Genomic DNA, 27,379 nt, shown 5'->3' on the forward strand with positions numbered 1-27,379 from the left:
CTGTAAGACATTACAAGACTTTTTCAATAGGTTCAGCAAAGTTTGGACAAGGTCTAACATGCACTTTTTAGATCAGATCCACCTGACAAATTCTCTAATTACTGTTATAGTTTCAGCACATACTGTACTGTGAATTGTTCTGCAGATTAACATCATGTGAAATTTTACATAAAAGAATCAGGAGTTCCTCAAGATTTCAAACCCCTCCACTTTAGTTATTAAGGGGGTCTTTAAAGCCTTCTCAGCAAAGAGTCTGTGCATAACAAGAGGCTTAGAAAGATAAAAGGATACTTGCTTTTTTTCTTTCTGTTTCATTCCCATCATAACAGGCCAATTACCTGTAATCTTCCTCTTGTTGAAAGAATTAATTAAACATAGATTTAAATTGTCTACAGAGTCTCTTAACATGGTTTTCTTTTCATGCAACCCCCCAACTCTCACCTTTTGATTCCTCAATGCCTCTTTTTTGTCATAGAAAAGATTTTCTCTGGATTCTGGCAAGAAATACTGCAGAATTTCACACAGGAAAAGTGCATCACACACATTTCAAAGTCAGCAAAAAGTACACTGATTCAGAAATGTAGAGTCATGTATATTCAGCACAATCAGTAATCATCTTCCACTATGCAAATCCACAGAAGGAACGGGAATCTGATACGTACTATTAACACATATTTAGAAAATAAATTGGAAGAATTATAGGTATTTCCTAGTTCCTAGCTACTTCACACATTGATAAAGACATAATCCTTATCACAAAAACAATCATATTGTTCTATTAAAAAGTCTGATAATCTACATAACTCAAATTCACAAACTGCACAAATTTGGAATCTTTGTTAGTCAGAAAATGAGGAAGACTGTAGAATGAAGCCAGAAACCACCAGAAGAGGCAACTGAGAGAGGATCAGCCAATCCCAGGAGAGAGAGAGGAGCAGCTGGGACCACTGAGCCAGGGCCTGAGCTTCAAGGAAAACAGAAGACTAAAGAGGGAAGATGGTGAGCACAGAGTACCCTGCAAAAGGTAAAAGGCCCTATCCAAAGAAGTCCCCTTTTGTAAATGACACATTAGGAAATAAGATGTGTTTTCACCATGCCATTGTAGACTTCACTTGTGCCCTTGAAATGTGAACTCAAGGAAGCACAAGCAGCAGCACAGAAACATTTTCTTTAAGGCTCATCTTAACTCTGAAGAAGTGCCCCAATTCCCATCTATCTCACTCATGTAAGTCTCACCAAGGAGACCACCACAAATTTCACAGAGCAACTGGCAACGCTTCACGGCCTCTCACAGGGCCTCATTTCACAAGTAAGTCTTTATTAAGTAGAAAGTTCTTTTACTTTCTACTTAGATTTGCATTTAAAATATTGATAGATTAGAGTTCTACTTTTTTACTTGCCTTAGAATAGCCCACAAAAAAGAGAGACCGTTTCACAGATATTCAGCACTTTGATGCTAGACATCCTCTAGCACTTGATGTTCTTTGCCCTTTTGTCCCTTTAAACTCAGCCCCTCAACTTGCTGCAGACAACAAAAACAGAGGCAACGTAGCCCTTGCTGTAGGGAAGCCATCACTCAGGACTGGTCCTCAGGCTTTCCTCTATAGTGTGCATTTCTACCTGCTTCTGCCCAGACTCTCAACCTAGTCCTATTGTTCCTCCAAAATCAGACGGTGACAAATATCTATATCAATATAATGCTCTTCTCTACCAAGAACCTGTCAATTCACAGGATCCATACTACTTCCCCTCTTCCCCTCTGAGTACTACTATAACCCTTAACCAACTAAGGAATACCAGAAGGAGGAGCAGGCTATTCCAAAAGATCAGCATGCAACCCTCTAGGGGAACAAAAGACAGAATAAGGCACATGTCTCTGGGTACCAGGTGAGGGAATGGGGCAGGAACTGGTTCCCGGCTTTTCTCCCATCATTGTAACCAATACCTACCTCTACCCATGTAACAGGAACCTTTCAAGGTCAATGGCATCAGCAATCCCGTGGCCTAACAACTGCTGTCTAATTTTCCCAGGCAACTATACCACACTTTCCAAACTCCCTATTTCTTCTACCACCAGAACTTGCCTTCCTCCTTAAAATTTAGACCTGACCAACCTGAGATTACTGACCCAAACAAAGTCATGAGAGCTAAGAATTGGCCTCATGATGACACCATGGCCAGGTCTGAACCTTGGTGCCCATGGAAAACATAGGCAGAACAGCAGCTGCATAGGCATCTTTTTTTTTTTTTTTTTCAGTAATATCATTTGTATCAAGAATTTCTAGAACCTCTTTTATTATGCTATGCTATGGCCATGAAAGAGGCCTTGTACTGAAAATAATATCAATCTACTTCATCTTCTAAATGGTATACTCCAACAAAAACTAGACTTAGCTGTAGCAGGAGTTCAATTTTACTCCAGGGTAATCAAGTAAAGTCATTTGTTTAAAACCATAGGAATTTCCCAAAGTAACTCAGGCTGTAAAAGAAATTCAGATCTTTAACTCATCATCGTTTCTGTATCTATTTGTCCTTTCAATTACTATAAGAAAATTGTAAGATTTGGGTTTTACTCCCTTACTAATTTTTCTGAAATAAAGAAAATAAAGGAGGATCATTAACTTACACATATATTTGGCAATTTATCTCAAAATAAAACTTTTACCTGGATGCTCTACCTAAGTTATTTGATTTGTGTCCGAAGGGCTAAATTGAAAATGCGTAGGTTAAAGCTATTAACTATTTTCAAACAAATATGGGCTGAAAGTAACTGAAAATGCAACCAATAAACATAAGAAATCTGCAACAGGTATGTTAATGTCAGACAAAAGAAACTTCATGACAAGAAAATATTACCTGAGATGTAGAGGAACATTTCATAATAATTTAAAAAGGTCAATTAATCATGAAGATTAACAATCCTAAATCTGTATGCACATAAAAGCAATAACAGAACTTCCAAATATATGAAGCAAAAATTGAAAGTACTTAAGGAAGAGAAGGACAAATCCAGAATCATATGCGAAGATTTTAACACACTTCTTTCAGTAATTGGTAGAATAACTAGACCTCAAATAAAATGATGATTATATAAGATTTGAAAAATACTACCAACCGTCTTGAACTCACTGGTATTTATAGAACATTACGACTTATAAATGCAGATGTATGCATATTCTTTGCAAGTTCACATGGGACGTTCAACAAGACAAATATGCTAAGACAAAATAATTCTCCTTAAATTTCAAGACAGAAATCTTACACAATATGTTCTCTAACCATAAGAAAAACAATTAAAAATTTTCTAGAAAATCTCTCAACTATTTGGAAAATAAACAATACATTTCTAAATAAAGTAGGGGACAAAGAAAAATTGTAAATGTAATTAGAGTACTTTGAAAGCATATTTCAAACTGAATAATAATGAAAACACAGCATATCAAAATTTGAAGGAGGAGGCTAAAAGAGCCTGTAAAGGAAATTTTATTTTAAATAAATACTTATCTTTATAAAAGAAAAGGAGTTTAAATTCAATGACCTACATTTCCACCTTAGAAAATTAGAAAAATAGCAAATTAAAACCAGAGAAAATAGAAGGAAGGATGTCATAAAGATATCATCAGAATGCAGTTAAACAGAAAATAAACAATTTTTAACAGGCAAAAGTTATTTTTTAAAGATTAATAAAATTGATAAATGTGTAGAAGGAATTACCAAGAAAAAAGAGAAATAACACCAATCATATCATGATCAGGAGTAACAGATATGATTTCACTATATATCCCTTCAACCATTAAAAAAGCAAAATTATGAACAATTTATTTTAATAAATTTGAGAAGTTATGATGAAATAAATACATCTTTTGAAAAAAAAAATACACTGACCAACACTGATAAAAGAAGACAAAGAACTTTGGGGAGCCCTATACCTACTAAAGAAATTCAATGTTTATTAAAAACCTCACCCACACTCATACAAAAATTCCATTCCCATATGGTTTCACTACTAGATTCTAGTTAACAATGAAAGAATAAATTGTACTAAGTTTATATCTTTCAAAAACTATGGGAATTCCCTGGAGGTCCAGTGGTTAGGACTCTGTACTTCCACTGCAGGGAACACGGGTTCAATCCCAGGTCAGGTAACTAAGATCCCACAAACCGTGTAGTGTGGCCAAAACACACACACACAAAAAACAAAACAAAACAAAAAACTAATGGAAGGAGGGTAGAACAAACTTCATGAACTCTTTTCTGTGAAAAACAGAAGAAAGAGAAAACACCACACATTGTTTTATAATTTGATATGTATACTGGTATAACCCTGATACTAATATTACAAAACTACTACAGGGGAAAAAATAAACACTACAAACCAATATATGTAACGAACAAAGATTCAAAAATCCTTAACACAATACTAGCAAATCAAACAGCAATTTATAAAAAGAGTAATCATCATCACCAAGGAGAGTTTTTCCAAGAATGCAAGATTACTTTAACATTCAAAAATCAATCGCTGTAATTCAACATATTAACAAAATAAATTATTTTAAAAGCAACTTATGATCATCTTAATAGTTTCATAAGAAACATTTAAAAAATTCAAACTGATTCGTGATAAAAAAGAAACTTCTTCATAAACAAACAAAAACAAAAAACAAAAGAATAGAACAGAACTTACTCACTGTGATAAAGTTCTACAAAAGTGCACAGGAAATATTATACTTAATGATGAAACACTGAATGCCTTACCACTAAGACTGAAAATACAACAAGGATACCCACTCTTCTCAACTCTATTAAATACTTTACTGGATATAACAGGGAGTAGAATACAGAAAAAAGTAAGAAGATATATAGATTGGAAATAAGTAAAATTCTACTTATTAATATAGAGCATGAATGTCTACAGAAAACCCTCAGGAAGCTGAGAACAATTATTAGAATTTATGAATGAATTTAGCTAGGTCTCAGGACACAAGGTCAATATGCAAAAATCCATTTAAGTCAGAATAATAATAATGATGATGATGATGAATAAATTTAACAGCAGATGTGAAAGACTTCTACCTTGAAATCTATAAAACATTGTCCAGTAAAATTGAAGACCTTAATAAATCAAGAGATGTGCAATGTTCATTGACTAGAAGACTTAACATTACTAAGATCTTAATTCTCCTCAAATTGACCCATATAAACAATCCTAAATTAAAATTCTAATCAACTACATTGTAGAACTTGATAAATTAATTCTAAATTTCATACTGAAATTAAAAAAAAAAACTAGAATAGCCAAAATAATCTTGAAAAAGAACAAAGCCGGACAAATCAAACGGCTTAACTGCGACACAATATACAGACAAAGCAATCAAGACAATATGGTATTAGAACAATGATAGACAAATATATCGATGGAACAAAATAGCGAGTTTAGAACTAGATCCACATTTTTAGAGTCAATTCATTTTTGACAATGGCAATTGGGAAAGTAAAGTCTTTTCAATACACAGTGCTAGAACAATTAGTTAAATATATGGAAAAAAGGAACACTGCCATCTATTCAGATCTTACACGAAAATCACATCTAATTAAATCACAGGTCTAAACATAAAAACTAAAACAAGAAGAAAACAGAATGAATTAGGGAATGAGAAAGATTATTGATAAAAGTCATAAAAAACACTGACCATTGAAGAAACACTGATAAATTAGACATCATCAAAATTAAGTCTGCTACTCAACAAAAGGCATCATTAAGAAAAGAAAAAGCAAAACCACAAACTAGGAGGAAATATTCAGTATATATTTACCTGACAAAAGACTTGGATACAACTCTATAAAGAACTGCTAAAAATCCTTAAGGAAAAAGACAAGCAACCCAACTAAAAAATGGCCAAAAGACATAAACATATATCATAAAAGAAGCTAGAAAAATAGTCAATAACCACATGAAAAGGTATTCAAAGTTATAAGTTATTAGAGAAACACAAAATCACAGCAAGATACCACTTCACATCCACAAGAGCTAAAATTAAAAAGTGTATGAAGAAATTGAGGCTCTCATACATGGCTGGTGGAAATGTAAAATGGCTTAACCATTTTTGGAAAAGGTTTCACAGTTTCTAAGACAACTGAACATATAATCTCCCTATAGCTCAGGAAATCCACTCATTTATTCACCCAAGAGATAATATAAATATATGTCACAAAAGACTTGTACAGGAACGTTCATAGCAACCTTATTTGTAATAACCAAAAACTGGAAATGGCCCAGGTGTCATCAGTAACAGGATGGAATAAAACAAATTCTGGCATATCCATACAATGAAATACTATTCAGCAATAAAAAGTAATGAACTACAGATACACTCAATATCACGAATGAATGTCAAAACATTATACTGTGTGAATGATGAAAACATACATAGAAGTATACACACTCTAAGTTTCCATTTAAATGAAGTTCTAGAACACTCTTACCAATGGTGGAAAAAATAACAATAATGTTTTCTCTATGAGATGGGGAAAGGGATTAACTGGGAAGAATAATGAAGGGATTTTCCAGGGTGACAGTAATGTTCTATATCTCATGGGGCTGATATACACGGGTGCGTTGATTTATCAGAGCCACCAATGGTATACTTAATCTTTTCCATTTAAATTTTACCCCCATCAAACAGGGGGTTTCTAGCAAAGATGGAGTTTAAAAGGACCAGATTTACACTCCACCTTAAACAACTAGACAGCAAAACAAAACTGGACAGAAAGCATGCAGGGCTCTAATTTTCTAGAGAAGAAAACCAAGGTGAACCCCACACTGCACCAGCTTCTTGCTTGAAGGCAGTTTCCAGGCCACAATGCAAGGAGCTGGAACCCAAACAGAGCCTGAATATCTCAGAGAAATGAGCAGACTGAGGTCGGAATTCAGAAGCCAGAGATACAGGAACTGTCAGGGCAGAGTCCCACAGAGGAGGGAACTGCACAGAGAGAAAGCTCTGGAAATCTGCAGAAGGAGTCCCTCAAAATGTTAGCTACTTATTTGTGCATGTGTGAAAGCAAACTATCCAAAGTCCAGTGGTTCCAATGTGTTTCCACTTAATGGTAAGTAACAAAGGCAAATCCTTTGAAAGAAGAATATGAAGAAAGGTTAGACAAAAATGACAACCACCTGCAGCACTCCACTTTGACCATGTGTGGCCGTCACTGTGGGCAAAACATCTGACAAAGGAAGGTCAAGAAAAGGCAGCACATGGAAATGCCACAAACACAAAGCAGTCCAAAAAATAACAGAATTGGTGCTTCCTTCTCCTTTATCCTATTTCAGTTAATTCTTACACGTGAAGCTGCCTTGGAATCACCTGGAAGCCTTGTAAAACACAGATCCCTCGGGTCCACAACCAGAGTTTCTGATTTAATAGGTCTGGAGTTGGCCTGATAATCTGTATTTCTTACATGTCCCCAGGTAATAGTGATGTCGCTGGTCTGAGGACTACACTTATAGCATCACTACCAAACTCCATTCCTGGAATAATACCACTTTCAAAAGTCTAGGAATACTTTCTCTAAGCAATGGTCTATTCCAAAACTGTTATGACTTTCAGCCCCAAAACAAGAATAAAACAAACAATAAAAAGCACTCATATTTTAGGTAGTTTCATAGTTCAGCTCACAATAACCCTGAAAATATTTCTACCTTCCACTCCTCTCTACCATATATATATTTTTTTTAACAGATTAGGAATCTGGAATTCAGAGATGTTTTTAAGAACCCATCCTTAATCTCACAGCCCATCTGATATCAAAGCACATGCTCTTTTCTATATGTCATGCTGTCACCCTCTGAAATCCCCAAGTGCCAAGCCTCTTATGGGGGCCTTGGCTGTTGATATCCACCCACATTGAGGCTGTACCTAGTACTCTGTTACATGAAAAAGTCCAAATTCCACTTTGTATTGGAACAATACATACTTGACTAAACTACTGAGAATGGTAGGTGAGATTCTGTCGCATCTCACAAAACACAACCTCCTAATAACTTACCTTAGGCAGACCTTTACTCCTCCCACCCCAAGAACTGATAACAGCCAACATTTAATGAGTATTTCCTATGTGTCTCTTAGCAACTTTCAAATATACACTACAGTAATTTTAACCATGGTCACCATGTTGTACATTACATCGCCAGAATCAACTGTTATCTCAAGATAAACCTCGTAATATTTCTCATAAAATTTTCTAGGGTAAGTGGTTTAAAGTAATGCAAAGGTCTTAACCATAGTCCAAACAATTTGCCATTCCATAGGCCATTAATCTTATATTTTTACCCACAAAGACTAAACATGTGGTCAGTGTTCTAATAACCATTCTGTGTGGTATAGGGCAACTTGGTGACAGCAATTCAGTTCGACAAACATATTGTGAGTGTGTATAACACTCAAGGCCAAAACTGTATTAGAATTTGACCAAAGATGAATTATATGTATTCTCTGTTTTTTTAAAGTTCATAATAACGTCTGTTTTCTTGGGGGGAAGGGGTCAGGGAGAGAGAGGAAAGCATAATTCAATCGGATAAGAGACTTAATCAGAGTCAGAGCACAAAAGATGATATCCATGAGGTCATCATAACCTCTGGCTCCGATCCAAAAGCTCTTAAACGCATACTCAATGGGTCTCTAAAAAGAATGCCTGGAATACTGAAGCCAACATCCAACTACATCACTGCTTTACGGCAAAGCCCGACAAGATCATTTGGGAATCTTACTGAGGGCTTCACTGGGGTTTTTCATCCTCTTCTGAAATCCAGTAGTAGTTTAACTTTTACTGTTAATGGTAAATCATTACAACAATTACAACCATTTCATAGTAAACTTTAGCTATACTTTATGACTGATGATAAAAAAAAAAGGAGATAAAACAAATAATTGAGACATGATAGATAAATTCAGACACATCAAGAGATACACCAGTGGTTTTTATGAGCATCTCTCCTTACAAGACTTCACACTTGTGAACAGTTTCACGAAAGACAAGATTTCAGGAGTTCTGGACACTGGGCATTAAATCATTGTGTAACTAAGATCAAACTTTTCAAAAAAGATGATGACAAGTAAGTAGAAAAGCTTGAGAAGGCTACGAGAACAGCCAGAAGAATGAAACACTTCAGGGTCACTCCACCGAAATTATATCCAAAGCCTCTTCTTCTTCCTTCATTACAGCTAGCAATGGCCCATCTGAATTACTTACGGTTACTATGAGCTTTCTGTACAGGAAGGAATGTGCACATGTGTGAATAAACACTTTACTATAAATGAAAAATGTTTTATTAATAAATAGACTGATAATTCTGTAAATATTGAGGTTTTACCATGGTTTCCCCTCCCTAAGCTCTCATTTTATACAATGAATTATTGAGTTTGGACAGAAAATTTATATATACAGTAGTTATGGTACAATGGTAGGCTCTGTTTTGAGTAAACTGGTATTGATAAAAGATATGTCAAACTGCACTGAGCCAATTTTGACTTTCGACTTTTTTAAAAAATCATGCTTTTCATCTTTACATTTAAGGATTACTTTTAAATTAAATTTTCTTCCCTCAGTATGGAAGAATTCTTAAATTAGACACATATGGTATAAATGATAAAAGAGAAAATGACAAACTTTACTACATCAAAAGTAAGTCTGTTCATTAAAAAAAAGCAAAAAGGTAGCCCACCGTCTAGGCAAAGATATTTTCAACACATATAGTCAGTAAAGGGTAACTATTCATAACATATAAAAAAGTCTATAAATCAATAAAGAAAAGATCATCCATTAGAAAAAATGAGCAAAAGAGATGAACAAGCAAGTCACAGAAAAGGTAAGAAAATGGTCTGTAAACATATGAAAGATTTGAACATATATACACAAAGAGACGTGTTCAAAACTGTTTATAACTTCATTGCTTGTAATAAAAATTACAAACTAAATATCTGCTAATAGAAAAATAGCTAAATAAATTGTGATATACTAATGCAATCAAATACTATTAGGCGATAAAAAACAAATGAACTAAAGCTATACACATCAAAATGAATGATTTCATAGTTAAAAGAAAAAACAAGAATTAAAAATGCATATAACTTAATATAATTATTTAATATAAAGAGTACTATATATTGCTTACAAATATAACCATATGTAGGAAAAATACAAAGAAATGCATGGGGTGATACATTCCAAATTTAGAACTATGATTACTCCTGCAGGGGAAGGTGAAATCAGAAAGAGGAAGGGTTTTTTTCTGCCTTGCAAAGATCTAGTTTTGTAAGCTGGAAGTTGAGTACACTGGTATTTGTTGTATTATTCTTTATGTTTTTTTTGTATGTCTTAAAATGTTATAGCACATATGTATTTTAAAGATTATTTTCTGTTGGAATGATTGAATGATCTTATATGTGAGTTAAAAACAATGGTTCAAAGGTGAGATCTGAATAAAGAATTCATGTAGTTAACATAGTCAAGACCAACACAACTGCTAAAAGAAGGAAGCATCTGCTGTGGGTGTCACCACAAAACATAGAAAGTTGTCTTCGTATAGCACTGTTCTCTCTTGCAGCAGAATACTACCTTTCAGTTCTTCCTAAACACCTCTCTGAACTCTGTTTCTTCCACATCTATACAGAAGACACCATTAAGAAGCTAATATTGTCTGCTTCCACTTTTAGAAGGCACAAGGAATAAGTTATATCAATTTTCAGAAATGAACTACATCTAAAGTATACACATATTTGAGCTATTTTTTAAAAGTGTCCAAAACCCGTTTAAGGATAAACAAGGCTATAATTTGTTAGGGTACAGTTCATAAAATTCTTATCAGAATCTGAACACTAAAGGATACAATATGCTGTGGCAAAAAGCTTATTCAGCACTTAAGGGATAAGCCAAAGTCCACCTCTTCCAGGAAGCCTTCCCTAATCAATTCAGCCCATAGTCATTTTTTCTTTTCTTAACAGTTGTTGGAGCACTCATCACCTGAACCACTGATTCTGGCTCTTAATCAATAACCATCTGCTTGTCTTTTCTCTCTGGTAGGATTAAGTTCCTTGGGGATCACGGGCTATGTCTCCTTCCCTTTCTTCACTCCTCCACCAACACCCGCAAGAGGGTCCAAATAAGTAGGTACACATTTTCTCAGATGAATTATACAGCAGAGGGACTAAGAGCCAGATGTCAAAACAGGATTTGCATTTGCCCTTTGCCAGCTGAATGACAGAGTAATTTCTACGTCTCGCTTCATCCATAAAATGAGAAATATATTAGTAACATTCTCATAAGACTGTTTTAAAGACTAAAGTAAATCATGGTTGAAAAGCACATACAGTAGTATCTGGCACTCATGGCATGGTAGGACTCAAAGAGTTGTTAGTTATTTTTATCACTACTAGTACTAGTACTATTATTACAGTTATGCTACTACACCACTATTTATGTGGAGGAAAGAAATGAGTCTTGGAACCACATAATTCCTAATGTTGTGCTCTCCTACCCAATTTTATCAGTTTAACCGTTACATTGATCAACGTCTTCCTTGACACCCAATTAATAAGCATGAATCCAAATGCAGTTCTGGTGTAACTAGAAAAACAATTATTCAATTCTGTGCCCAAATGTTCACTTCCCTAGACAGGGGTATTCACTTACTTAACAAAAGCTTCTACCATGATTGCTGCTATTAATAAAAGTTTATACTGACCTTGTATCCATGATATATTAATTTTGTTTAATTTCAATATCCTTTATAAAATCATAAAGACATTTTCATGCATTTATTACAATACAGATTCTTCTATAACACACCCCCCTTCCCATTTAAAACAGAATGTAAATAAACAACTTGTTCGTTTGGTCATTATTCTCCCATGCCAAGTATATTTGCAACGTTTGGTACTTAGCAATGATAGATTTATAGCATTCTGCTGAAAGCGCCTCAGTGATTAAAATACACTATAGAGCAAATTAAAGATTAGTTTAAATAAGTAGCTGTGGGATTTTTCAGGCAGTCTGACCAAACATTATTCTGCAGCTTTAAATTCAGGACAGTTTGACCCAGCACTAACTGCTGACAGCATTATTTGATCTGGGTAGACATGCAAACGTTCAACAACAAAAAAGCGTGTGTCAATAATTCACAGCTCTAGAGTCAACTCTCTGGGGAAAGGAAAGTGGATCTTTTTATTTTTGTTTCCCTGTACCCCAAGACTTTTTTTTTTTTTTTTTCTGTGCGTTAATTCTTCCCTCTCCAGTCTGCCAGGAGTCAGATCACCTGCTACAATCAGACGTTCCATCCAGGACAACCAGACAGCCAGCCAGTTCAATGTGCAAGTCTCTAAACCACCAAAGACAGCCATCAGTCTGGAAATGGGGCACTCCTTGCACTCCCAGTTACCATAAGCCCACCACCTCCTTCACGTAGATGAATGAAGTTTTCCCGACCCAACCCCGAGAACTCTACCTAGGCGGAAAACATGTTTCTAGACTCTGTTCATGCAGGAAGGCAAGCTAAGACCTCAGCACCCTCCTGGTCCCACTTAATCTCCCATTTGTAGGATCTAAATGCGTTTGCATTTCTGCCTCCCTTGCCCTGTTAATTCCCCTGCATCCAGTAACTCCAAAAACCATATTAACACAGAAACAGCCAACAAGTGACAGCTGTAAGATACACTGTCAGTCAGAAACTGGGATGATGAGTAGCTACAGTGAACATATAAACAGAAAACTGAACGATCTGTTGTTACTTTAAAATAAAAATTTGTATGCATTTACCTATCAAACTGTGACCTTGAGTCATTAGAAACTGAAGCCAGTGATTAACTACATTTTCAGTAACATGTTTTAAGTTGAGAATTTTAATATTTCACTCCAGGAGTCCAGCTCAGATAACTGTTCTGTGAGGAAATACCCTCAAAGCACAAGGAAATCAACTGACAAATTAATTTATGAAACTGAAATATTAGAAGAGCAATTAATAAATTTGCCAGCTGTACTTTTTTTCTGTTAAAAAAAAAAAACAACTGAGAAGCACCTCACTGGGCTTTTTGATGGTAAGACCACATGAGAAACACGAAGATGATGGTAATTCATTCATTTATTCACCAAGTATTTTTTATGACCTGCTCTGTCCAGAGAATATATAACAGTGATGAAAACAGATGCATTCTTGAGCTCACATGTTTTACATTCTGGTTGGGGGAGTCACAAAATAAATACATGTAAAACAGATGTACATTGAATTGTCATAAACGCAGCTGAGAAAACTAATGCAGGCAAGATGGAGAGAGAAGGTAAGGGATTAGTTGCCATGTAAAACACAGCCGTTAAGAAAGTCCTCAATTAGCAGATGACTAGTGAGGGAGCAAGTCATGCTGACACAGAGAGCAGAGAGCGTGGAAGAGGGAGGCTGAGGAGAGGCAGGGGCTGGGTACACAGAGCACTCTCCCCAGCTCCAGCTCATTTGACCCCCATAATAACACTGTATTTTAGGGCCGTTATCATGCCGGTGTTACATCAGGGTCTGAGGCTCGGCTGTGTCACCACCTGCCCGAGGGCACACAGGAGGCAGCAGTCCTGACACCTAAACCCAGGGGTTGCAGCTCAGGGCAGAAGCTTTTCCACTGCTTTTTTTTTTTTTTTTTTTTTGCGGATTTAATTTACATTTTAGTTAAAAAAAAGGGGAGGAGTACATACACAGGGAGGAAAACGGGACGGGAACAACAATGACCTGAAATGGATTTCTACAGCTTTCCCCTACAATGGTAGATTTTGCCTGTTGGGCAGTATTTCTCCTGCTGGCGTACAACGCAGTTTTTCCACTGCGTCCAATTCCGTTACTACAACTTGTCAGAGACGACCGATTAAACTAGAATGTCAGAAAGAGCGACTGTCTGTCGTGGTGAGGACTCCAGGGAACAGCAAGGGGAACTGAAGAAAGACGCCTCGGAGAAGCACAGCGACGGAAGGGCTGCCAGACAGAAGAGGAGGGAGAGGTGTTCAGCACCGCCCCAGAAGGCAGAACGAGGCCCAATACCTGGAAGTTACAGTAAGACAAATTTCCAGTAATTAGATGAATAAGAGGTCTAGTGGTAGGAGCTGTCCAACGATGGAATGGGTTGGCTTGTGAAGTTGTGAAGCTCCAATTACAGGAGCTACTCAAGCAGAGGCTGAATGAACGGCCACCTGCCTGAGATGTAGACAGGTTCTAGCACTGATGTGAAGGCTAATGACCGATGGCTTTTTCCAATTCTGAGTCTGATTATATAAGCACCTGCGCAGTACAGTGTGGCAATGAGAAGTTCTAGCTGTGAAGTCAGACAGCTTGGTTAAAATCCAGTCTCCACCACTTGTAAGCTTTGTACACTTAACCTCTATAAGCCTCGGTTTGCTTATCTGAAAAAGGAAGCAAATAATAGAAGCTACTTCATAGTGGTTGTTGTGAGAATTAAATGAGATAATCCATGTAAAGGACTTAACACAGGGCCTGGCACACAATCAAAGGTCAGTAAAGTTTAGCTTATAAAGACATGTATATTTGGGAGCATGTGTATAAAAAATAAATAAATATGTATATAATGTGTATACATTTGTTTTTCTATTTCTGTTTTTACTCATATTCAGTGGCAATAAGAGTTCAATGTCCAAAGCTGAATTGTTACAGCACATTAAATGACAGCATGATACTAACCATAATAGTTACAATAAACATTTAAACAGTCAGCTTCTTAGCATAATCATTTCATATTAGACCTCTTTTAAATACCAGGAAATATGCAGAAACATTAATCTTTTAAACATCTGAGGTGCCAATTTAAAACTTATGAAAGAAAACATCAACATTTTCTCAATTGAAACAACTATAAAAAATTCGGTATTTTAGCATAAGAAAGAATATCTAACAACCTGCACCTGTATTTAATATGCATTTATATGCAAATACGTGAGTGTACCAGTGCGTGTGTACACACAGATACGCACACACACACTCTTACACATGCTTTCTATTTTGAAATTATAAACTAGCAAGCCCACAGTTACTTTTAAATTACTTCTTAATAAGCAAAATGATTCCAGATATTTCTTATCAGGGTCAAGTATTTTAGGCATATGTGTCTTTATTAATAGAAAATGAAGAAGAAATAACCCTAGAATGTTGCATCTATATGCTTAGAATCTAGAGATGCTTCCAGATGGCAGAGAGGGAGCTGTAATTTTAGATTAATTTGCCATCACTCTTTTGTCATTCCGGATAAACTCACATTTACTATTCATTGAAAAAACATCCAAGAATGGACCTGATTGATAAAAGGAAGCCTCCACTTTAGGAAAAACTCAGGCCATGTTTTATTTCTTCACTAGGGTACTCGACGCTTTTAGAAAGTCATAGCATGATACGTTACAGAAAGCAAAAGAATGCTTCCAATGATAGTACGTGTATGATACAACAGTGTAGGTATGGATGTATATCCACCGTCATACTGATCCTCCCTCTGACATAACTGCTGTTATTCCTGCTCTATCAGTATGCAGACAGGGGCTCAGGGAGTAACTTGCTCAAAGCCACACAGGACGAAATGAAGATACAATCTGACTCTAAAACCTTTCATCTTTCTGTATTGTCTGCCATGTGGGGATATTAAATTAGCATATTTGGGCACAGATAATCTATATTAATAAATGCATTTAGCACCAAAACTCTGTTGAATCTATGCCCTGGACTCTTAAGAGCTTGGTGTCAGAAGGGATGATGCAGTCTGTCACCCAGTGACAGCATCAGGAATCCAACCCAGTCTCCACGGACAATACCATATTGCAAATGTGGTTACCTAACCATCAGTTCTTAGAAATTCCTGCCAGACACTCTATAATGTCTGCTTATATTAATCCCAGGTCCACCCTTAAAGCAAAATAATATAAAGTCCACTTTCCCAAATCACCCTTCAAGGATCTGAAGTGAGCAATCACTGTCTCCCCTTATAAAATCCCCCGGACCCTCTCTCATAACTTCATGACATTTAGCCTCTTTTCATTCTGGCAGCCTCTTCTGCCTGTTCTTTGATTTGTCAAAATCCTTCTTCAGTGACACCCAGCACTAAACCTCCAATTCCGCGATGAACATAATCAGTTACAACCCTTGAACCTTTCTCTTAATGTCACCCAAGATGGTATTAAGTTGTTGAACTGTCAGGTCTCAGGGATGGCTCAGATGGACATAATGGAAAAACAATTAAAATCTTTTTTCCAAAGTTGCTTTTAAGCTAGATCTCTAGTTGCACAACTGATTCTGCTGAGAACCAAAAACTTGACTTATCTCCAATGCCCGTGGGCAATCTAGCCGCAGAGCAACACATCATTCTCATGACTGCAAGCCTCTGCCGTGATCCATGATGTTCACTCTCGGACAGAAACGCCCATCCCCAAGCCACCGGCTGCAGACTCTCTGCTCACCCTTCACTGCCTTTTTCAGCTGCCTGGTCTGAAGTCCTCTGGATTCACCTCTCCTTCCTTCCTCACCCTGGGCTACCCTGTGCTCCTTTACCTGCATTTCCACAGCACTCTGGAAACACAGAAACTTGTTCTTACCACAGGGTAGGATCAGTAGCCACCTGGGGGTCCCGCTCCCCTACTAGAACAGAGAGTGAGCTCATCAGACACGTGGACTCTGCCCTCATCTATTATTTCCAGCGCGGGGCTCGGGGGAAAATCAAGCCACGCTGTACGTGAATAACTACAGAAAGGGTCAGAAGTGGAACAGTTCACAGAAAGGAGAGCTAAGACAGGAGAAGTTCAGGAGACTTAGCTACACGGAATTGAGGGCCTGCTTGGATATAGGGACAAAGGAAAAGATGTCAGCAGAGGGGAGAAAGCCTTGAGCCTGGAGCGTGAAGCATGAAGGAAGTGTGAAGCATGAAGGAAGCATGAAGCGTGAAGGAAGCATGAAGCATGCGGAAGCATGCAGAAGCATGAAGCATGAAGGAAACATGAAGCATGAAGGAAGCATGAAGCATGAAGGAAGCATGAAGCATGAAGCATGAAGGAAGCATGAAGTATGAAGGAAGCATGAAGCATGCGGAAGCATGAGGCATGAAGCATGCGGAAGCATGAAGCATGAAGGCTGGAGCATGAAGCATGAAGGAAGCATGAAGCATGCGGAAGCATGAAGCATGAAGGAAGCATGAAGGAAGCATGAAGCATGCGGAAGCATGAAGCATGAAGGAAGCATGAAGCATGCGGAAGCATGAAGCATGAAGGAAGCATGAAGCATGCGGAAGCATGAAGCATGAAGGAAGCATGAAGCATGAAGGAAGCATGAAGCATGCGGAAGCATGAAGCATGAAGGAAGCATGAAGGAAGCATGAAGCATGCAGAAGCATGAAGCATGAAGGAAGCATGAAGCATGAAGGAAGCATGAAGCATGCGGAAGCATGAAGCATGAAGGAAGCATGAAGCATGCGGAAGCATGAAGCATGAAGGAAGCATGAAGCATGAAGCCTGCGGAAGCATGAAGCATGAAGGAAGCATGAAGCATGAAGCATGAAGGCTGGAGCGTGAAGCCTCAGAGGGAAATATAAGCACCTCTTGGACACCTGCACACCAGACACCACACATTCACTTTTCAGCCAGTACCTTGTGTAACGACCTCAGTTAATAATTCTGTGACTGCATAAACAACAAGGTCCTACTGTAGAGCACAGGGAACTATATTCAATATCCTCTGATAAACCATAATGGAAAAGAATATATGTATAACTGAATCGCTTTGCTGTACAGCAGAAATTAACACAACATTGTAAATCAACTATACTTCAATAAAATTTAAAACAATAATTCTGTGATGTAGAATTTAGTATCACTTTTTGGAGCTAAGGAAACTGAAGTTCAGAGGGTAGCTTTCTCAAGGATATCCGGTTAACAAATGGTAGAACTGGACTTTTTAATATTTCTCTCTCGGCACGCATTCTTCCTACAACACAGTTCTGGATAGGACTGGGCCTCCCTGAACTGCCCTGTGTTCTTGCGTCTACCTTCACATGCATCTTAGCTTATCACCACAGCAGCACACACACACACACACACACACACACACACACACACACGCACTGATAGGCCCACTAACTCCACAAGCACTGCTAGATAAGGGATTTTTACCCCCAAAGACAGCCCAGTGAGACAGGAAAGAGCAACGCGGCATATTAATCACCTCTAAAACACCCCATCAGAAATAATTTCAAGTATGTGTTCGAGAGGCAAGGATAACACAGGGAATAGGAGAGCAGGTTCAGGAGACAGGCTTCCTAGCTCTGTCCTGTACTAGCTGTGTGACCTCAGATAGGTTACTCAACCTCTCTGTGCCTCAGTTTGCGCATCTGTAAAAGGGGACTCGAAAGAGTACTCAACTTACAGTTACTGAGGAGATGAAATGAGTTAAGGCACGTGACCCCTATGAACTCTGTTGGGCACCCAGGAAACACTCAATTCAATGTTTGGTCCACCTGAGACTACTATGTGGCCATGAGTCAATCCCAGGCCCACTGTCTCCAAAGCCTGTGCCTCTGCACGGCGTAAATCTAGTAAGAGTTCAAGGAAAGAGACACGTGTGGGCTGATGTGAACAGGAGAAGAACAGACCTCTGGAGCCAGCGTGGAAGATCCGAAGGATGAGTAGGACTCAGAAAGGCAAAGAGGAGGCAAAAGAGCACCCCAGAGGGGGTGAACAGTACAACCAGCCAGCAGATAATGGCAAGCATATTTGCGGGAGAGTGCACAGATCTCTTTGACTAAAGAATAAGATATCTTAGGGAAGAAAAGGAAATAATATAGAATAGGGAAGTTGGGATCTTGCGGGGGAGTTAGAGTCTGAACTTACTGCCGTGGACGGCTGGAAACAGGCATGGTCTTCTGAGTGGATGAGTGCAATGGTCCCAGTGATGTTTCCGGAAGAGAATTTTGCTGGGTAGGAAGGACTTAGGGACTGTTGACGCCCCGCAGGGAAGAAGGGATGGAAGGAGAGGCAGGCCAGGACACTAAAGTGTGCACAAAGAATACGACACGCCCTGAAAGATGTTTGTGACATGGTAGGGCTTACTGCCAGAGTGGAAAGAGGGAGACAAAGCGAGGGGATACTTGAATATGACTCCAATGTTAGGCCAGCAATGTGATGGACTTCAGAAACTCATACTAAAATTACTGGAAAGTAGAAAACATACAAAATAACGTTGATAAAATATTTACTCAGACCACTGGAACTATTCTCGGAAGCTGTTTCCTTAATTCTTTACTGAGCCTTCACTTTTTAACAATGAGTGATGAAAAGGAGGTGAGCACATTAATAATTAAAGAAGCCAGCTTCCTGCCAAGTAGTTTGAATCAGTGCCTTTCTCAGTGATCTTATGCAGTAGTCACATGCTGGGAAACTGGGAAATTGTCTATTATTTATCACTAAAGATTTTTACATCAGCAACCTAGTATGAAATGTACCTTCGGGGTCTTTGAGCTGAAACACTGCTTCATTTGCTATCCGCAGTGATGCTGTAATTACTTGCCGGTGTGCATGCGGCACTTTTTAAATCACTACAATTTTGGTTTGGGGAAACTGATTTTGATGAAGAGTTTGTTGGTAATATATGCAATTTTAAAAATCTGTTCATTATATAGATGAAATAGTGCTTAGTAACTGTCAAATAAATAGATGAATGATGGATGGTGGATAAATTTTTTTTGGTTAAAAGACAAGACAATCTTATAAGAGTGGATGCTTTAGGAGCCATATTTATTAAAAAAGTAATTTTTTAGAAAGCAGCGACCTTTTGAGAACTACATAAGCGTTTTGTGCACTGTCATAAAAAGGCAGATTGGCATGAGAAACTTATATTCTGCCAACTAACATATAACACCATTTATCGGTTATGCCAGGCATTGGAAATAAGGATGTCCCTTCCCTCAGGAGCTTTCTTTCTGGGGCAGGCCAATAAATAAGAAAATAAATAAAATACCAACTAATGCATAACAAATTTGGATAAAGTATAAAACAGTTCAGAAGAGAAAGAAAGTAGGTTTCTCTTACCATTGTTGCAAGAGATAAAAATAAATGGGTCATAAACAATCAGCAATTACAAACCCATTGGGGGGGGTTTGTAAAGAATCATAATTATGTTTTGTTTTGCTTTTTAATCTTGCAAGAAAAAGCTATTCATGAAAGTAGAAGGAAGGCGTGGGAAAAGGGGCCATCAGCAAACAGCCTCTGAAATATATTTCCTAGAAATTATTAAAGATTAAGAAAGTCACATCTCTCTCTCCAACAATCAAAATCACTTTCTAGTGGGTTGTTTTCATTCTTTTATTCATCCAAATTAAACCAAAGTATACATTAAATACAAAAGGATTTATTTTCCAGAGTTCTGCCAGGGTGAAAGCCACCTAATCAAAAATGAAATGGGGAATGAGCTCACTGAATAAATCAGAAGGAAGAATTAAAGAAGCTGACAGATATTTTGGAGGCCAGTTAAAAAATAAACTGGACTTTCATTATAAAAATTGACTTAAATGAATGATACACTTAAGAACCTACTTCAGAACATTTCCTTAAAGTCAATTTGATTATCGACCCCAAGATACTGCATTTCAATATATTTTGGTATATTTCCAAAATGTAAGGGGCACAGTAATGGGCATATACACAGTAAATGTCCAGAAAGTAAAAGGAACAAAATACTAAAAAAACTATGAGTCTGCTGATATCTGCTGTTCAGATTTGAAACCTAAATAAAAAGTTAGGCAAAATACTTTAAATACTGCCTCCAAAGCAACTAAAGGATAATTAAGGTACATTCGACATCTGAGGAAAAGCAAAAGAAAACGGAATAGTAGACGCAGCCCTCTAAAATCTATAATTTATAAACAACTTTACTCCCTTGATGGATAACGTGTAAGTACAGATAAACCTAATAATAGGGACAAAATTAAACCTTCATCAAAGACATCAAAGTTCATATGACATGTGATACTTAAATCAGCAGACGTGGGGCATGTAGAGGGGGGTCAGATCTGCTCCCCTTATATTTCCAAGCAAGGAATGAGGAAATGTAGGTCTTCTCATAATCACTGGAGGTAGTAAGCCTTCCAGATAAAATTATCATGTTCATCCTCACTCAGCATGATCAGACGACACACGAGAAAAGAGATTCTGTTCTAGGCACCCTGCTTTTAAACAGGTAGAGCTGGAAAAGGAACTCGAAACCTGCTGTCTGAAGAACAGAGGAGTGAAATGTAAATTGGACTCGATCCATGAAAGCCCAAGGAACAGGACCAGGGCAGGGGCTGGAAGTTGTGTATACATATTCTATTAGTCAGATGTGTCTAAAGATGTGTGAGAGAGCTTTAGGAGGAGTGAGTTCCCTGTTGTGGAAGGTATCCAAGCACAGAGAGAGATGACAGGGATGAGGCAGAATGCACCCAAACTCTGAACAGAAAAGTTAAATGGATCACCTTCCAGGACAACTTTCACCCTGAGATCTTGTGATTATAAGAAATAGAAGCCACAGCCACTGACCTTGGGGGACTTAAAAGTCATTCAGTGACAGTGACATACAATAGGTGCCTTTGAAAAAAGTGTTAAGGATGCTATACCCAACAAGGTCCAGGCAGAAAGCTAATGGTACCTCAATTTGGGTAATATGATGAAAGGCTAATAAAAGAGACAATTTCTAAAGGCGTGGGCAACCTAAGGGGGTAACCCAATGTGCTAAGGGCCAGAAATAACAGCAGTGGGCCAGGGGTATCCTTCACTTCCCCAGGGCCTGAAGGGAAGAGAGGGAGGAGGGAGCAGTTACCAGAACGGGGAGAGACAGCAGAGTGAGGGCAGGACCAGCTGGCAGGAGCTGTGACCTTCCATCCTAGGACCATCCTCATGACAGTAGAGGGATCAGGGGCTGGTGTGAACCTGCAGGGTGGAGGGGCGGGGAGGAGATCTGGAAGGCCAAACAGAAGGTATCCAGCACAAATGCCAGCAAAGCCACAGGAAACAGAGCAGACATGAAAGCCCTGGACTGGGGAAGAGGCTGGACTGCCTTCTCTCTCAGGTCCCTTCCAAAGGGAACAACATGCATTTTTACCGGTGGGGAGTCACAGACCTGTGTTCTTTACCATCCTTTTATAGCGCTAGCTCTTTTTCATTCTTCAGGCACCCCCACCCCCACCCCCGTGGATTTGTTTTCTGAACTAAGCACTCAACTGCAATATATTTGCTCTACGCAAAATTGGCAGTACCATAGAATACATGTTATAGGACCTGAAAATCTGAATATAGAACCATCTAGCCTACCTTAGTCGGGTAGTTTTCCATCTGATATCCTTGCTACTCATTCCTTTATTCAACACATATGTTTAATGATCTCCTACCTGTCAGGTGCTGTGCTAGACCTGGGGACACAACAGTCAACCGGAAAAGTCCATCACTGCCTTCTTAGAGCTTTCACCTGACTATCAATCATTCCAATCTACAACACCCTCTGTTCAGTAAAGGAATCTCGTAAGTGCTGTGGATCAGACGTTGGCAAACTGTGGCCCACAGGTCAAATCTGGGGGGCCTTGCTTCCATCAACCATGTTTTATTGAAAGAGCCATGTCCATCAGCCTATGTGTTGTCTATTGTTGCTTTAGTGCTACAACCTCAGAGTTGCTACAGGTAGATTGCAAAGCCCGATATATTACTAACTGGTCCTGTACAAAAAAAGTTTGCCAACACTTGCTTTAAATAAAACCTAATGTTTTAAGGACAAACATATTAAAGGATACATACTGTCACTCATAAAACATCCCTGGGGGCCCTAGTTACAAACCAAGCCATCATGAGGGGGTTTGGCTTCCTGCAGGGTTGCATTTCTATTGTTGTAAGTTTTGTTTCTTTTATTTTTTCTTCTTTCATAATAAAGGCAGATAACAAAAAAGTGTCACGTGGCTAATGTCTTCTATTAACAGCTAGCCTTCTTCAGATAATGCTCACATTCTCTTACGTTACATCTTGTCTTTTGATTGATCAGAGTTCTTCCACATCATGGAAGGCCCAGTTTTACAAAGATCCTTTCCCCTGAATCACACCAAACAAAATTTAACAGGGGTGATTTTAGGCTCTCTTTTAAATTGAACAATAAAATTGATTGTAAAAGCACTTAGCCAACACTCAAGTGCTATATAAAGGCAAGATCACAGCAGCAATAGTACCTTCACTTCCTTGCAGAGAGAAACATGAGTGGATGCTTATTCCCCGATCACTTGACCCAGAGAGCATTAAAACTGTAGATGTAAGGAAAAAACAAAAACAAAAAAACTAGTTTTCATTGGCTGTTACCAAAAATTCCTAAGAAGTGACAGGATCTGCTCTTATTGTGGTCCCTCCAAAGGATGTTAAGAGGCTCAGTCCCAAAACCCTTTTCATCCCCTAATGGGAATCAATGTAGCATGAATAAAATTAAATGGCCATTTAGTTCACATTTTAGTCACTATAACGAAGCAATAGCTGGTTTGAGAAAGGTCCTTGCCAAGCCTTGGTTCCTGGAAGTTTTCCCACCTGCTAACCCACTGATAACGTACATTCCAAGTGTCAAGAGAAGGGAGACTGAGCCCACCAGTGAACCAAGAACCGGGAATAAGATGATTACAGGAGGCAGCATGGGGAAGGCATGGCTGATCTGGTAACCAGGGGGGTTTCTGCTAGGTACCAGCTTAAGCATTCTACCTTCAAAACGGCTCCCTTGATACCCTTAGACCACATCAGTTCCCTTTAATACGTATGCTCTTTACATTCCATACTCTTGCATCGCAATTGCAGCTGCGTCATTCCTCACTTCATTGGTCGTTTGATGTCAATGGCCCTCAGGGGCAAGTGAGTTCCGCTGAGCTCATGACCTGCCTGTGCAGAGCAGAAATCGCTACCGTGAACACATGATGAGCGCTGAAAAAAACATTAGCTGGCTGACCTGACGAATGAATGGATGGGTAAGCAAGCTGGCTCCTAGGCGCTCTGCTAGCATATAAGAACGCCTGGCCGTCCTGTGACATGCTCCTCAAGACTAACGGCCAATGTCTCCTGTCCTTACAGACCCTGAGCTAGGCTCTAGGGATATGTGCGAATTGCACACCAGCTCCTGGTATCTTCACCCTCCACCATCTCTTCTCTGCTCTTTCAATCTCGTCTTCTGTCCTGACTTCTATCTCTCAATATATAATCATGCTCAGATTGCTCCCAGCTGTAAAAAAGAAGAAAAGAAAAGCTATCCCATCACCCCCACCCCACCGAGCTGTTGTTACTAAGGCTGAAAATGACATCATCACAGTGGCCACGGCTGATGCCTACTTATAAATTCTCATTCCACTTCTCTGCAGACCTGACCCTAAGGCCACGCCTCTATTTTTAAAACGCTTTGCTCTCTGACTTTAGTGCCACTATTCCCCTGATTCTCCTTCGATACCAAACCTTGTCAATCCTATAATCCGATATATCTAAAAACGTGTCCACTTTTTCCCTCAAACCATTAACACCTCTTGTCTTTACGACCACATCAGGCTGCTGCCGGACCTCTCAGCTCCCTCCAATCCATTCTGCACAGTGAAGTCGTATGTTCACCTCAATAATGCTCCAAAGTAATTTAACTGGTTCTATTAAGTTGTGACTCTGACCCTCAGCTTCAAGTGCCTTTGGACAGCAGGGTTTAATGTACATACGACATACACAGGCCCCATGAAAGAGCTATTCAGTCTGATCTTCACCACAATATCCAGTGGGCTTGTAACATCTTTACATACGTCAAAACATATTTAAGGTAACGTTTTCTAAATCTTAACAAGGCCTCCAAAATACCGGTTTTGGAAAGCTGGTTCCAAATACTGGTATTCCCACCATCACCCAAGAAAAAAAGAGTAAAACCCTTACTCAGAGTCATCAATTTGTGCTCCTGACCTTCATTCCCAAATTTTACCTCTGAATTTTGTCATCTGTGGTCTATTTCCCTGCTCTGAAAGTCATCCGGATTATGCATCTTCCAAATTACAAAGGCTCTTTACTGCGCGTGATCTAAAACCCTTCTAAAGCAGTAAGTCTTCACAAATAAAAACAAGTAGAACGGTAGATAACAACACACAATTCTCCGCCAAGTGACTGCGTCTCATTGCAACCACATGATACACTGTAAATCTCTCGATTTTAAGTAGAAAAAAGGCAATGCAAAGAATCCCAAGAAAGTGATCAATGTGTGTGTAATTAGACACAAATATTGCTCTTGAAAAATACATCCCGCTCATGAACACAGTCTATGTTATCCTGGGTTTTTTCTACATGATGAGCATTTTGTGAATATTAAACAACGGTGTCTTTATAATCTACGGATCCTGATGGAACCCAAGTCCAAAATGTGTTTCTGCACTTCCATAATAAAAAGCCTTTCATAATTCGGTACAAACCACTTTCCCACCTTATTTCCCGCCTTATTTCCCGCCACTTTCGACATTGTAGTTACACTAAAACATGGTTTTCTCCATGCTTCTTGCCTTTACTCTTAACCCTCCGTTTCATCTGTAATAGAGTCCCCACTTCCGCCCCTATTTCCCGAATACCTGGTACTTAGGCTTCCCTTAAGGTGCCATCGTCTCCAGGAAGCCTCTCTGCCCCACAGCATTTTATCTGAACCTCCTACTGCAATCCCACCCGGTCCGCGAATGTCTCCTGTCTCTACATCGATCTCTAGACCAGGCCTGCGAGGTCCTTGAGCGAAGAGGCCGTGAGCGTCCCATCTTTGACACCTCCGGCACTTTACACGGTTCCTCCAATGCAACGGGGGCTCCTTAAACGACCCACCAATGGTCTCCATGCACAAGCTTCTCCTTCCCCAGGAAGGAGCCATCTTGGTGGTCAAGCCAGGCTCGAACCCGCCCGGAAGCTGGAACACACCCCAGAAACCCACCACCTTGGGGGCCCAGGCCTGAGTCTAACGCCAGAAGCTCCAGCGCACAGGCGATCGACTTGATTAGGTAGAGAGAGACGCCCACGGTATGTGCGGAGCTCCGCGCGGCTCTGTGAACGGCGCGAACTCGGGTGGGAGCCCACGCCACGCGCCAGGGGTGAGGGGGCGCCTCGCCACCTACCTTCTGGGCTCCCACAGAGGAGGGAGGGCACCCCCGGCGGGCAGCCGGTGCAGGCGGGGAGAGGGGCGCGGGGGCGAGAGCTGTGCGCCATTCCCGGGCGGCGGCTCCCCGGCCGGAGTGAGAACGCCGCCCGGCGCCCGCTTCCGCCCTCTGGCCGCAGGCGGGGAGGGCCTGGCCACGCGCCCCACAAGGCCCCGCGGCGCGCTCGCCCGTCGGCGCCGGGGCTGCGGCTCCGAGGGGCCGGCTCGCGGCGGAGAGCGCGCCTCCTGCCGGGGTGGGAGCAGACCCGCCCGGCCGAGGGCCCGCGCCGCGAAGGCCAGGGAAGAGGAGAAGCCAGGCGCTTGCCCCAGGAGGGCGCCCCCTCGGCTTTATAGCCGGAAGGGGAACTCGGAGCCTCCAAGGAAGGCCGGAAAAAGAAGGGAAAAGTCCTCTTCGAGACTTCTGGAAAGAGGTGCAGTGATTCCACTGGGGGCGGGGGAACTTCGACGACTAAAGACGGCATGAATTCTAAAACGACTTTTCTTTTTTCAGAAGTGAAATTAAACTTGGGTTTCTTCCCCAAAAAATGTGATTATTATAGAGTGATTTTGCTCGCTTTTCACCTTTCACATCGTATTTTTTATCTATATTGTCTTTTTTTTTTTTTTTTCTTGCCTTTCGTCGTTCAAAAATTCTTCTCCTGAGGAGAGATTCTCAGTAGGCTTCTTTAGTGTTACACACTTGGTTGCTCTTGGGTGGAAGTCTCCGCATATAGTTATAGAATAAAATACAGAGCATGTCTACGTGAAGATCTGTTTGGCTTATTTTACTAAATGGATGAACCTTTTTTATTAAGACATCCATTTGCATCCGATACATGATTGTAAATGTCTTTAAAATGTTAAGCATCGTTGCTCTAGCCATCTGCCCATTAAAGAGAATCAATGATTTTAAGTCCATTGTAATTTGTTTACAATGGCATTCTTCATTAATCCGGAAGAAGTAAATTTCAGGTAAGCCAAGACAGAATTATCTTGAACTACAAATTAATGAATACTAGATTAATGGTTTACTGTAATGATTCTAGTGGGGAAGGGGGGATTTCGAACTTCGAATATGTATTTGCTGTTCTTTTGCAGAAATGTGAATCCAATCATAGTGCATTGATCGCAGACATAATCTAGGGTCACATAGGGGAAATGTTGCAAACTTGTCAGTGTTGCTGCGTGTGC

General features: G+C 39.5%; 1 protein-coding gene across 1 annotated transcript in view; it reads right to left on the reverse strand.

The window, feature by feature from the left end:
- Positions 1–26,308, reverse strand: part of MEI4 (meiotic double-stranded break formation protein 4) — a 238,118-nt gene extending 211,810 nt beyond the window's left edge. The window contains exon 1 of the mRNA XM_036871740.1: positions 26,169–26,308. Within this exon, the coding sequence (XP_036727635.1) occupies positions 26,169–26,259 (91 nt within the window). The 5' untranslated portion in view covers positions 26,260–26,308. The remainder of the gene's footprint in view (positions 1–26,168) is intronic.
- Between the last annotated feature and the right edge of the window lie 1,071 nt (positions 26,309–27,379).

This window comes from Balaenoptera musculus, chromosome 12 (assembly GCF_009873245.2).
Source record: "Balaenoptera musculus isolate JJ_BM4_2016_0621 chromosome 12, mBalMus1.pri.v3, whole genome shotgun sequence".
NCBI classification, from domain to species: Eukaryota; Metazoa; Chordata; class Mammalia; order Artiodactyla; family Balaenopteridae; genus Balaenoptera; species Balaenoptera musculus.